At 53.5% G+C, this 14,357-nt stretch overlaps 1 protein-coding gene across 5 annotated transcripts in view; it reads right to left on the bottom strand.

Moving 5' to 3' along the window:
* LOC141047371 (protein phosphatase 1 regulatory subunit 12B-like) overlaps positions 1 to 14,357 on the bottom strand; it is a 131,970-nt gene that overhangs the window by 54,055 nt on the left and 63,558 nt on the right. For 2 of the 5 annotated variants that reach the window (XM_073542420.1, XM_073542421.1), the window contains exon 1: positions 6,514 to 6,797. The exons of 2 other annotated variants lie outside the window; for them this stretch is intronic. In XM_073542420.1, coding sequence (XP_073398521.1) covers positions 6,514 to 6,785 — 272 coding nt within the window. In that variant the 5' untranslated portion in view covers positions 6,786 to 6,797. Of the gene's footprint in view, positions 1 to 6,513; positions 6,798 to 14,357 lie in introns of those variants that run through there. One more of the 5 variants, XM_073542424.1, reaches the window with a different exon arrangement.

The following is a 14,357-nucleotide window of genomic DNA, read 5'->3' as shown; positions in this document are numbered from 1 at the left end:
TTCAGACGTCTGTATGAATAATTGGGACAGTCGTGTTTGCAAATTATGGACATGAATGGCTGTGTGCTAATCCGGGTTTGATGACCTGCATCATGTAATGGTGCAGGAGCTGCCGTATATTGTGTGATGTTCTGGAAAATGGACCAGAGTCATATGCAGTGACGCTATCCACAGGACCCTTGAAACCAGCCGCTTTTTTTATCCGATGTGACGGGCTTAGAACAGAGCCTCTAAGGCTATGTGAACACATAGTTGGAAGTGCTGCGGATTTTGAAAAATCAATGGTGAAGGCGTGAAACCGCAGCGGATCCGCACAAAGATTTGACAGGCTGCGGACTGTAACGCGCGGAAAAATCCGCAGCATGTGCACAGCATTTTTGGTTTTACCATTGCAAAGAATGGTACTGTACAATGCAGCAGAAACTGCTGCGGACCCGCAGGGCCAGAAACGCTGCGGATCCGCAGCAGAATCCGCAACGTGTGCACATAGCCTAAGGCTTCATATGGACATCGGAGATTTTTGTCGTATGTGAAGATACAGACTCATTTTCACCAGTGTTTGGTCCGTGTGTCAAGTTTTTACCATCAGTGATTTTCACATATGAAAACATATATAAATGACAAGTCCTATTCTATGCAACGGTAATCACGGACTGCGCTCTGATGTGCCATCCCTGTGCTGTGACCCAGAGACATATATAGGTCATTTTTAGCGTTGACTTAGATATAAAAACGGACGTCTCTAGGATTTTTTGGCGCACACATGGTCTGCAAAAAAACATGGCCCCATAGATTACAACGTGAAAGATAGAACGCGTACGTAATTCACATATGTCTAAATGAGGCCTAATGCAGATGTGACCCGAGTTTCATCGTGACCATGTGCACTAACGCTGGCTTAGCCCTTCACAGGAATGTCCCATTACTCTATGGTTATAAATACCAACGCTATAGCTCTGTGACTATAACTTTCAGAAGACGTACTTTTCCCTGGACCCTAAACAGCTGTGTTACGTAAAAGGGAAAGCTGAGCCATAAGCAGCCGGGCAGCCTCCAGCACACATTTTGCGCAAGGCTGTGCTTGTAATTCCATATTAGGACAAGACAAGGATGAGCTGTATAAGCGAAGGAATAAAAATAGGATGGAAGTCAAAGCAAAGAGAAAATCATTTTCCAGGACCATAAAATGTGAACTCCACAATGGCTCATATAAGGTGTTAGCCACGCACGGGTCAGAGAAGTAGGAATTCAGCATTTTTTATATACTAGCCCAGTGCACGTGTGATATAATAGCTCAGTGCTAGTCCTGTGCATGTGTGATACAATAGCTCAGTGATGGTAGAAGCCCTGTGCACGTGTGATACAATAGCTCAGTGATGGTAGAAGCCCTGTGCACGTGTGATACAATAGCTCAGTGATGGTAGAAGCCCTGTGCACGTGTGATACAATAGCTCAGTGACGGTAGAAGCCCTGTGCACGTGTGATACAATAGCTCAGTGACGGTAGAAGCTCTGTGCACGTGTGATACAATAGCTCAGTGATGGTAGAAGCCCTGTGCTCGTGTGATACAATAGCTCAGTGATGGTAGAAGCCCTGTGCACATGATACAATAGCTCAGTGATGGTAGAAGCCCTGTGCACGTGTGATACAATAGCTCAGTGATGGTAGAAGCCCTGTGCACGTGTGATACAATAGCTCAGAGATGGTAGAAGCCCTGTGCACGTGTGATACAATAGCTCAGTGCTAGTCCTGTGCATGTGTGATACAATAGCTCAGTGACGGTAGAAGCCCTGTGCACGTGTGATACAATAGCTCAGTGATGGTAGAAGCCCTGTGCACGTGTGATACAATAGCTCAGTGATGGTAGAAGCCCTGTGCACGTGTGATACAATAGCTCAGTGATGGTAGAAGCCCTGTGCACGTGTGATACAATAGCTCAGTGATGGTAGAAGCCCTGTGCACGTGTGATACAATAGCTCAGAGATGGTAGAAGCCCTGTGCACGTGTGATACAATAGCTCAGTGACGGTAGAAGCCCTGTGCACGTGTGATACAATAGCTCAGTGACGGTAGAAGCTCTGTGCACGTGTGATACAATAGCTCAGTGATGGTAGAAGCCCTGTGCTCGTGTGATACAATAGCTCAGTGATGGTAGAAGCCCTGTGCACGTGATACAATAGCTCAGTGATGGTAGAAGCCCTGTGCACGTGTGATACAATAGCTCAGTGATGGTAGAAGCCCTGTGCACGTGTGATACAATAGCTCAGAGATGGTAGAAGCCCTGTGCACGTGATACAATAGCTCAGTGCTAGTCCTGTGCATGTGTGATACAATAGCTCAGTGACGGTAGAAGCCCTGTGCACGTGTGATACAATAGCTCAGTGATGGTAGAAGCCCTGTGCACGTGTGATACAATAGCTCAGTGATGGTAGAAGCCCTGTGCACGTGTGATACAATAGCTCAGTGATGGTAGAAGCCCTGTGCACGTGTGATACAATAGCTCAGTGATGGTAGAAGCCCTGTGCACGTGTGATACAATAGCTCAGTGATGGTAGAAGCCCTGTGCACGTGTGATACAATAGCTCAGAGATGGTAGAAGCCCTGTGCACGTGTGATACAATAGCTCAGTGACGGTAGAAGCCCTGTGCACGTGTGATACAATAGCTCAGTGACGGTAGAAGCTCTGTGCACGTGTGATACAATAGCTCAGTGATGGTAGAAGCCCTGTGCTCGTGTGATACAATAGCTCAGTGATGGTAGAAGCCCTGTGCACGTGTGATACAATAGCTCAGTGATGGTAGAAGCCCTGTGCACGTGTGATACAATAGCTCAGTGATGGTAGAAGCCCTGTGCACGTGTGATACAATAGCTCAGTGATGGTAGAAGCCCTGTGCACGTGTGATACAATAGCTCAGTGATGGTAGAAGCCCTGTGCACGTGTGATACAATAGCTCAGTGATGGCAGAAGCCCTGTGCACGTGTGATACAATAGCTCTGGGATGGTAAATGCCCAGTGCACGTGTGATACAATAGCTCAGTGATGGTAGAAGCCCTGTGCACGTGTGATACAATAGCTCTGTGATGGTAAAAGCCCTGTGCACGTGTGATACAATAGCTCAGTGATGGTAGAAGCCCTGTGCACGTGTGATACAATAGCTCTGGGATGGTAAATGCCCAGTGCACGTGTGATACAATAGCTCAGTGATGGTAGAAGCCCTGTGCACGTGTGATACAATAGCTCAGTGCTAGTCCTGTGCGATACAATAACTCAATGGTAGTACTAGCCCTGTGCATGTGTGATACAATAGCTCAGTGATGGTAAAAGCCCAGTGCACATGTGATACAATAGCTCAGTGCTAGCCCTGTGCACGTGTGATACAATAGCTCAGTGCTAGCTGTGTACGTGTGATACAATAGCTCAGTGCTAGCTCTGTGTACGTGTGATACAATAGCTCAGTGATGGTAAAAGTCCTGTGCAAGTGTGATACAATAGCTCAGTGCTAGTCCAGTGCATGTGTGATACAATAACTCAATGCTAGTACTAGCCCTGTGCACGTGGGATACAATAGCTCAGTGATGGTAAAAGCCCAGTGCACATGTGATACAGTAGCTCAGTGCTAGCCCTGTGCACGTGTGATACAATAGCTCAGTGCTAGCTCTGTGTACGTGTGATACAATAGCTCAGTGCTAGCTCTGTGTACGTGTGATACAATAGCTCAGTGCTAGCTCTGTGTACGTGTGATACAATAGCTCAGTGATGGTAAAAGTCCTGTGCACGTGTGATACAATAGCTCAGTGCTAGTCCAGTGCATGTGTGATACAATAACTCAATGCTAGTACTAGCCCTGTGCACGTGGGATACAATAGCTCAGTGATGGTAAAAAGCCCAGTGCACATGTGATACAATAGCTCAGTGATGGTAAAAGCCCTGTGCACGTGTGATACAATAGCTCAGTGCTGGCCCTGTGCACGTGTGATACATTAGCTCAGTGCTGGCCCTGTGCACGTGTGATACAATAGCTCAGTGATGGTAAAAGCCCTGTGCACGTGTGATACAATAGCTCAGTGCTGGCCCTGTGCACGTGTGATACATTAGCTCAGTGCTGGCCCTGTGCACGTGTGATACATTAGCTCAGTGCTGGCCCTGTGCACGTGTGATACATTAGCTCAGTGCTGGCCCTGTGCACGTGTGATACATTAGCTCAGTGATGGTAGAAGTCCTGTGCACGTGATACAATAGCTCAGTGATGGTACAATGTATCACTTAATGGGCTCTTTCCTATAGTTTTGATGCAATCACTGTTTTATTTGCCCAGCTCTGTATAACACCACCCACACCACTGATCGGCAGCTTTCTGCTCACACTGAGTATAGGGAGAAAGCTGCCAATCAGTGTTTGGGGGGCTCGTGAAAACGGAGGACTAACTGGCAGCAGGTTTTCTAGTCCTCTAGTGATAATCTCCTGCCGATAAAACTGATTTTATAATAACTACAGCACGCAGCCATTTTTGGCCTATGAGATGCGGCCACCACCATCACGGGCTTATCTACAGCATTCTGTAATGCTGTAGATAAGCCCCCGATGTAACCTGAAACATAAGAAAAAAAAGTTAGATTATACTCACCCTGGCGTTTGGGCCAGTCCGATGGGTGTCGTGGTCTGGCCCGGCACCTCCCATCTTCTAGAGATGACGTCCTCTTCACTTCTGCCGCGGCTCCTGCGCAGGCGTACTATATCTGCCCTGTTGAGGACAGAGTAAAGTACTGCAGTGCGCAGGCGCCAGACCTCTCTGACCTTTCCCGGCGCCTGCGCAGGAGCCAGGGCAGATAAAGCACGCATGTGCAGGACCCTAGGGAGGACGGCATCGTATGAAGATGGGAGGCACCGGACCGCGACACCAATCGGACCGGACCTCGGTGAGAATAATCTAACGTGTTTTTCTTATCTTTCAGGTTACATCAGGGGCTTATCTACAGCATTACAGAATGGCTAAAATGGGGTGACAGATTCCCTTTAAGGCTATGTGCACACGCTGCGGATTGGTCTGCGGATTTGTATCTGCGGAACTGCAGGTAAAATGACCTGCGGATTGGCATGCGGTTTTGCCCTGCAGTTTACCATGGAGATGGTAAACCGCAGCAGTATCCGCAGAAGTGACATGTCATTTCTTTCTGCGGATTCAAAACCGCAGCTTTTTCGCAGTTAAAAATTCGCAGCATGTGCACAGCAGATTGTAAATCACATAGACTCACATGCTACTGTACACTGTCTGCAGATACGCAGCGAATTTGCAGCAAAAAACGCAGCGTGTGCACATAGCCTAAGTGACACATCGTTGGAATCAAGAGTCTCAGTCTCTACATTATGCTGCTCTTAGATTAGCAAAAACCTGGAGATATGTTGCCTTTAATACATTGACCAGTGCACTTGTGATAAAATAACCCCATAATTGATGACTGGCTAGCACACATGTAATACAGTGAGCCATGTTTATCATCACCAACGCAAAGGTGGCAGTGAAGCCGTGTGATGCCAGGCTTGTGTGGAAGTGCACAAAGGTCAGTGACCGCACTACTGTCATTAAACCAGTGCCAGGGACAATACCCCAGTGCCACTATCCCAGTGCCAGGGACAATAACCCAGTGGGACTATCCCAGTGCCAGTGGCAATAACCCAGTGCCAGGGGCTACATCATGACGCCACTATCCCAGTGCCAGGGACAATACCCCAGTGCCACTATCCCAGTGCCAAGGCCAATATCCCAGTGCCACTATCCCAGTGCCAGGGACAATACCCCAGTGCCACTATCCCAGTGCCAAGGCCAATATCCCAGTGCCAGGGACAATAACCCGGCGCCACTATCCCAGTGCCTACATCATGGTGCCACTATCCCAGTGCCAGGGACAATAACCCAGTGGGACTATCCCAGTGCCAGTGGCAATAACCCAGTGCCAGGGGCTACATCATGACGCCACTATCCCAGTGCCAGGGACAATACCCCAGTGCCACTATCCCAGTGCCAAGGCCAATATCCCAGTGCCACTATCCCAGTGCCAGGGACAATAACCCGGCGCCACTATCCCAGTGCCTACATCATGGCGCCATTATCCCAGTGCCAGGGACAATAACCCAGTGCCAAGGCCAATACCCCAGTGCCAGGGGCTACATCATGGCGCCACTATCCCAGTGCCACTATATCAGTGCCAGCGACAATAACCCAGTGCCCCAGCAGCAGGAAACCTCAGGGTTTTCCCACAGCACTTTCTCCATAATGTCTCCCTGGTGGCCATCTGTTGGCTCTGGCCCAAACCCTCATTCCTGAGGTAGCAGGGGCGCCCCTCACCTCGGAGGTCCCTGCAGCTGGACCCCACAGTTAGGCATCCCCTGGCAGCATGGCGGGTGCCCCGTGCACTGGGTGGAGAAGCTCGGAGCAGTGCGAGTGGCAGCAGCCGGCATGCGCTGAGCGGCGGACACAGCCGGGACACACAGCACATAAAACGGAAAGTTTCGTACACGTAACGTCTTTGCCGTCGGTGAAGGGGAGGAGGGCGGAGAGTCCGACTGTGAGAGCCTGGATCTCGGGTAATCCTTGGAGCGGCTGTACAGGGAGGACATCCTGGCTCCTCACGAGTCCCGAGTGTGTGGTGGCCGCAGGTCCGAGCTCTCCTCACCGCACGCACTGCACACGGGCGCTGCAGCCTCCGGCGGGAGCGCGATGGAAGCGGAGGACGAGCCCGGGACACTGGAATTACAGGCACGTCCGGAGCTCTGCAGGCGCTCAGCATCTTACTGGGGAACCGGAGGAATAACAAACCGTGACATGTAGGCGGCGGGCTCCGCTTATGGACATGGGGGAGGGGCTGTCATTACTGACGAGAAACGTGACCGCCCCGACCCCACAGGTCACACTGCATAGCTCACACTCACACCTGTGTCCGAGCCTCCGTCACCAGATAATGAGGCCAGTCAGCCCCGACCCCACAGGTCACACTGCATAGCTCACACTCACACCTGTGTCAGAGCCTCCGTCACCAGATAATGAGGCCAGTCAGCCCCGACCCCACAGGTCACACTGCATATGTCACACCTGTGTCCGAGCCTCCGTCACCAGATAATGAGGCCAGTCAGCCCCGACCCCACAGGTCACACTGCATAGATAAACTCACACCTGTGTCAGAGCCTCCGTCACCAGATAATGAGGCCAGTCAGCCCCGACCCCACAGGTCACACTGCATATGTCACACCTGTGTCCGAGCCTCCGTCACCAGATAATGAGGCCAGTCAGCCCCGACCCCACAGGTCACACTGCATAGATAAACTCACACCTGTGTCAGAGCCTCCGTCACCAGATAATGAGGCCAGTCAGCCCCGACCCCACAGGTCACACTGCATAGATAACACTCACACCTGTGTCCGAGCCTCCGTCACCAGATAATGAGGCCAGTCAGCCCCGACCCCACAGGTCACACTGCATAGATAACACTCACACCTGTGTCCGAGCCTCCGTCACCAGATAATGAGGCCAGTCAGCCCCGACCCCACAGGTCACACTGCATAGATAACACTCACACCTGTGTCCGAGCCTCCGTCACCAGATAATGAGGCCAGTCAGCCCCGACCCCACAGGTCACACTGCATAGATAACACACCTGTGTCCGAGCCTCCGTCACCAGATAATGAGGCCAGTCAGCCCCGACCCCACAGGTCACACTGCATAGCTCACACTCACACCTGTGTCCAAGCCTCCGTCACCAGATAATGAGGCCAGTCAGCCCCGACCCCACAGGTCACACTGCATAGCTCACACTCACACCTGTGTCAGAGCCTCCGTCACCAGATAATGAGGCCAGTCAGCCCCGACCCCACAGGTCACACTGCATAGATAAACTCACACCTGTGTCAGAGCCTCCGTCACCAGATAATGAGGCCAGTCAGCCCCGACCCCACAGGTCACACTGCATATGTCACACCTGTGTCCGAGCCTCCGTCACCAGATAATGAGGCCAGTCAGCCCCGACCCCACAGGTCACACTGCATAGATAAACTCACACCTGTGTCAGAGCCTCCGTCACCAGATAATGAGGCCAGTCAGCCCCGACCCCATAGGTCACACTGCATAGATAAACTCACACCTGTGTCAGAGCCTCCGTCACCAGATAATGAGGCCAGTCAGCCCCGACCCCACAGGTCACACTGCATATGTCACACCTGTGTCCGAGCCTCCGTCACCAGATAATGAGGCCAGTCAGCCCCGACCCCACAGGTCACACTGCATAGATAAACTCACACCTGTGTCAGAGCCTCCGTCACCAGATAATGAGGCCAGTCAGCCCCGACCCCACAGGTCACACTGCATATGTCACACCTGTGTCCGAGCCTCCGTCACCAGATAATGAGGCCAGTCAGCCCCGACCCCACAGGTCACACTGCATAGATAAACTCACACCTGTGTCAGAGCCTCCGTCACCAGATAATGAGGCCAGTCAGCCCCGACCCCACAGGTCACACTGCATAGATAACACTCACACCTGTGTCCGAGCCTCCGTCACCAGATAATGAGGCCAGTCAGCCCCGACCCCACAGGTCACACTGCATAGATAACACTCACACCTGTGTCCGAGCCTCCGTCACCAGATAATGAGGCCAGTCAGCCCCGACCCCACAGGTCACACTGCATAGATAACACTCACACCTGTGTCCGAGCCTCCGTCACCAGATAATGAGGCCAGTCAGCCCCGACCCCACAGGTCACACTGCATAGATAACACACCTGTGTCCGAGCCTCCGTCACCAGATAATGAGGCCAGTCAGCCCCGACCCCACAGGTCACACTGCATAGCTCACACTCACACCTGTGTCCAAGCCTCCGTCACCAGATAATGAGGCCAGTCAGCCCCGACCCCACAGGTCACACTGCATAGCTCACACTCACACCTGTGTCAGAGCCTCCGTCACCAGATAATGAGGCCAGTCAGCCCCGACCCCACAGGTCACACTGCATAGATAAACTCACACCTGTGTCAGAGCCTCCGTCACCAGATAATGAGGCCAGTCAGCCCCGACCCCACAGGTCACACTGCATATGTCACACCTGTGTCCGAGCCTCCGTCACCAGATAATGAGGCCAGTCAGCCCCGACCCCACAGGTCACACTGCATAGATAAACTCACACCTGTGTCAGAGCCTCCGTCACCAGATAATGAGGCCAGTCAGCCCCGACCCCACAGGTCACACTGCATAGATAACACTCACACCTGTGTCCGAGCCTCCGTCACCAGATAATGAGGCCAGTCAGCCCCGACCCCACAGGTCACACTGCATAGATAACACTCACACCTGTGTCCGAGCCTCCGTCACCAGATAATGAGGCCAGTCAGCCCCGACCCCACAGGTCACACTGCATAGATAACACTCACACCTGTGTCCGAGCCTCCGTCACCAGATAATGAGGCCAGTCAGCCCCGACCCCACAGGTCACACTGCATAGATAACACACCTGTGTCCGAGCCTCCGTCACCAGATAATGAGGCCAGTCAGCCCCGACCCCACAGGTCACACTGCATAGATAACACTCACACCTGTGTCTGAGCCTACATCACCAGAATATGAGGCCAGTCGGCCCCGACCCCACAGGTCACACTGCATAGATAACACTCACACCTGTGTCAGAGCCTCCATCACCAGATAATGAGGCCAGTCAGCCCCGACCCCATAGTTTGCACACTGCATATGTCACACCTGTGTCCGAGCCTCCGTCACCAGATAATGAGGCCAGTCAGCCCCGACCCCACAGGTCACACTGCATAGATAAACTCACACCTGTGTCCGAGCCTCTGTCACCAGAACATGAGGCCAGTCAGCCCCGACCCCACAGGTCACACTGCATATGTCACACCTGTGTCCGAGCCTCCGTCACCAGATAATAAGGCCAGTCAGCCCCGACCCCACAGGTCACACTGCATATGTCACACCTGTGTCCGAGCCTCCGTCACCAGATAATGAGGCCAGTCAGCCCCGACCCCACAGGTCACACTGCATAGATAAACTCACACCTGTGTCAGAGCCTCCGTCACCAGATAATGAGGCCAGTCAGCCCCGACCCCACAGGTCACACTGCATAGATAACACTCACACCTGTGTCCGAGCCTCCGTCACCAGATAATGAGGCCAGTCAGCCCCGACCCCACAGGTCACACTGCATAGATAACACACCTGTGTCCGAGCCTCCGTCACCAGATAATGAGGCCAGTCAGCCCCGACCCCACAGGTCACACTGCATAGATAAACTCACACCTGTGTCAGAGCCTCCGTCACCAGATAATGAGGCCAGTCAGCCCCGACCCCACAGGTCACGCTGCATAGATAACACTCACACCTGTGTCTGAGCCTACATCACCAGATAATGAGGCCAGTCAGCCCCGACCCCACAGGTCACACTGCATAGATAAACTCACACCTGTGTCAGAGCCTCCGTCACCAGATAATGAGGCCAGTCAGCCCCGACCCCACAGGTCACACTGCATAGATAACACTCACACCTGTGTCAGAGCCTCCATCACCAGATAATGAGGCCAGTCAGCCCCGACCCCATAGTTTGCACACTGCATATGTCACACCTGTGTCCGAGCCTCCGTCACCAGATAATGAGGCCAGTCAGCCCCGACCCCACAGGTCACACTGCATAGATAAACTCACACCTGTGTCCGAGCCTCCGTCACCAGAACATGAGGCCAGTCAGCCCCGACCCCACAGGTCACACTGCATAGATAACACTCACACCTGTGTCCGAGCCTCCGTCACCAGATAATGAGGCCAGTCAGCCCCGACCCCACAGGTCACACTGCATAGATAACACACCTGTGTCCGAGCCTCCGTCACCAGATAATGAGGCCAGTCAGCCCCGACCCCACAGGTCACACTGCATATGTCACACCTGTGTCCGAGCCTCCGTCACCAGATAATGAGGCCAGTCAGCCCCGACCCCACAGGTCACACTGCATTGATAACACTCACACCTGTGTCTGAGCCTACATCACCAGAACATGAGGCCAGTCGGCCCCGACCCCACAGGTCACACTGCATAGATAAACTCACACCTGTGTCAGAGCCTCCGTCACCAGATAATGAGGCCAGTCAGCCCCGACCCCACAGGTCACACTGCATTGATAACACTCACACCTGTGTCTGAGCCTACATCACCAGAACATGAGGCCAGTCGGCCCCGACCCCACAGGTCACACTGCATAGATAACACTCACACCTGTGTCAGAGCCTTCATCACCAGATAATAAGGCCAGTCAGCCCCGACCCCACAGGTCACACTGCATAGATAACACTCACACCTGTGTCAGAGCCTCCATCACCAGATAATGAGGCCAGTCAGCCCCGACCCCATAGTTTGCACACTGCATATGTCACACCTGTGTCCGAGCCTCCGTCACCAGATAATGAGGCCAGTCAGCCCCGACCCCACAGGTCACACTGCATAGATAACACTCACACCTGTGTCTGAGCCTCCATCACCAGATAATGAGGCCAGTCAGCCCCGACCCCATAGTTTGCACACTGCATAGATAACACACCTGTGTCCGAGCCTCCGTCACCAGATAATGAGGCCAGTCAGCCCCGACCCCACAGGTCACACTACATAGATAACACTCACACCTGTGTCCGAGCCTCCGTCACCAGATAATGAGGCCAGTCAGCCCCGACCCCACAGGTCACACTGCATAGCTCACACCTGTGTCCGAGCCTCCGTCACCAGATAATGAGGCCAGTCGGCCCCGACCCCACAGGTCACACTGCATATGTCACACCTGTGTCCGAGCCTCCGTCACCAGATAATGAGGCCAGTCAGCCCCGACCCCACAGGTCACACTGCATATGTCACACCTGTGTCCGAGCCTCCGTCACCAGATAATGAGGCCAGTCAGCCCCGACCCCACAGGTCACACTGCATAGATAACACTCACACCTGTGTCTGAGCCTCCATCACCAGATAATGAGGCCAGTCAGCCCCGACCCCATAGTTTGCACACTGCATAGATAACACACCTGTGTCCGAGCCTCCGTCACCAGATAATGAGGCCAGTCAGCCCCGACCCCACAGGTCACACTACATAGATAACACTCACACCTGTGTCCGAGCCTCCGTCACCAGATAATGAGGCCAGTCAGCCCCGACCCCACAGGTCACACTGCATAGCTCACACCTGTGTCCGAGCCTCCGTCACCAGATAATGAGGCCAGTCGGCCCCGACCCCACAGGTCACACTGCATAGCTCACACTCACACCTGTGTCCGAGCCTCCGTCACCAGATAATGAGGCCAGTCAGCCCCGACCCCACAGGTCACACTGCATAGCTCACACTCACACCTGTGTCAGAGCCTCCGTCACCAGATAATGAGGCCAGTCAGCCCCGACCCCACAGGTCACACTGCATAGATAAACTCACACCTGTGTCAGAGCCTCCGTCACCAGATAATGAGGCCAGTCAGCCCCGACCCCACAGGTCACACTGCATATGTCACACCTGTGTCCGAGCCTCCGTTACCAGATAATGAGGCCAGTCAGCCCCGACCCCACAGGTCACACTGCATAGATAAACTCACACCTGTGTCAGAGCCTCCGTCACCAGATAATGAGGCCAGTCAGCCCCGACCCCACAGGTCACACTGCATAGATAACACTCACACCTGTGTCCGAGCCTCCGTCACCAGATAATGAGGCCAGTCAGCCCCGACCCCACAGGTCACACTGCATAGATAACACTCACACCTGTGTCCGAGCCTCCGTCACCAGATAATGAGGCCAGTCAGCCCCGACCCCACAGGTCACACTGCATAGATAAACTCACACCTGTGTCAGAGCCTCCGTCACCAGATAATGAGGCCAGTCAGCCCCGACCCCACAGGTCATACTGCATAGATAACACTCACACCTGTGTCTGAGCCTACATCACCAGAACATGAGGCCAGTCGGCCCCGACCCCACAGGTCACACTGCATAGATAACACACACCTGTGTCAGAGCCTCCATCACCAGATAATGAGGCCAGTCAGCCCCGACCCCATAGTTTGCACACTGCATATGTCACACCTGTGTCCGAGCCTCCGTCACCAGATAATGAGGCCAGTCAGCCCCGACCCCACAGGTCACACTGCATAGATAAACTCACACCTGTGTCCGAGCCTCTGTCACCAGAACATGAGGCCAGTCAGCCCCGACCCCACAGGTCACACTGCATATGTCACACCTGTGTCCGAGCCTCCGTCACCAGATAAGAAGGCCAGTCAGCCCCGACCCCACAGGTCACACTGCATATGTCACACCTGTGTCCGAGCCTCCGTCACCAGATAATGAGGCCAGTCAGCCCCGACCCCACAGGTCACACTGCATAGATAAACTCACACCTGTGTCAGAGCCTCCGTCACCAGATAATGAGGCCAGTCAGCCCCGACCCCACAGGTCACACTGCATAGATAACACTCACACCTGTGTCCGAGACTCCGTCACCAGAACATGAGGCCAGTCAGCCCCGACCCCACAGGTCACACTGCATAGATAACACTCACACCTGTGTCCGAGCCTCCGTCACCAGATAATGAGGCCAGTCAGCCCCGACCCCACAGGTCACACTGCATATGTCACACCTGTGTCCGAGCCTCCGTCACCAGATAATGAGGCCAGTCAGCCCCGACCCCACAGGTCACACTGCATAGATAAACTCACACCTGTGTCAGAGCCTCCATCACCAGATAATGAGGCCAGTCAGCCCCGACCCCACAGGTCACACTGCATTGATAACACTCACACCTGTGTCTGAGCCTACATCACCAGAACATGAGGCCAGTCGGCCCCGACCCCACAGGTCACACTGCATAGATAACACTCACACCTGTGTCAGAGCCTCCATCACCAGATAATGAGGCCAGTCAGCCCCGACCCCATAGTTTGCACACTGCATATGTCACACCTGTGTCCGAGCCTCTGTCACCAGATAATGAGGCCAGTCAGCCCCGACCCCACAGGTCACACTGCATAGATAAACTCACACCTGTGTCAGAGCCTCCGTCACCAGATAATGAGGCCAGTCAGCCCCCACCCCACAGGTCACACTGCATAGATAACACTCACACCTGTGTCTGAGCCTACATCACCAGATAATGAGGCCAGTCAGCCCCGACCCCACAGGTCACACTGCATAGATAAACTCACACCTGTGTCAGAGCCTCCGTCACCAGATAATGAGGCCAGTCAGCCCCGACCCCACAGGTCACACTGCATAGATAACACTCACACCTGTGTCAGAGCCTCCATCACCAGATAATGAGGCCAGTCAGCACCGACCCCATAG

This window comes from Dendrobates tinctorius, unplaced genomic scaffold (assembly GCF_039654945.1).
Source record: "Dendrobates tinctorius isolate UK_male_01 unplaced genomic scaffold, ASM3965494v1 ptg000127l, whole genome shotgun sequence".
Taxonomy (NCBI): domain Eukaryota; kingdom Metazoa; phylum Chordata; class Amphibia; order Anura; family Dendrobatidae; genus Dendrobates; species Dendrobates tinctorius.
The sequence above is the reverse complement of the archived record's forward strand: the minus strand, read 5'-3'. Positions and strand labels throughout refer to the sequence as shown.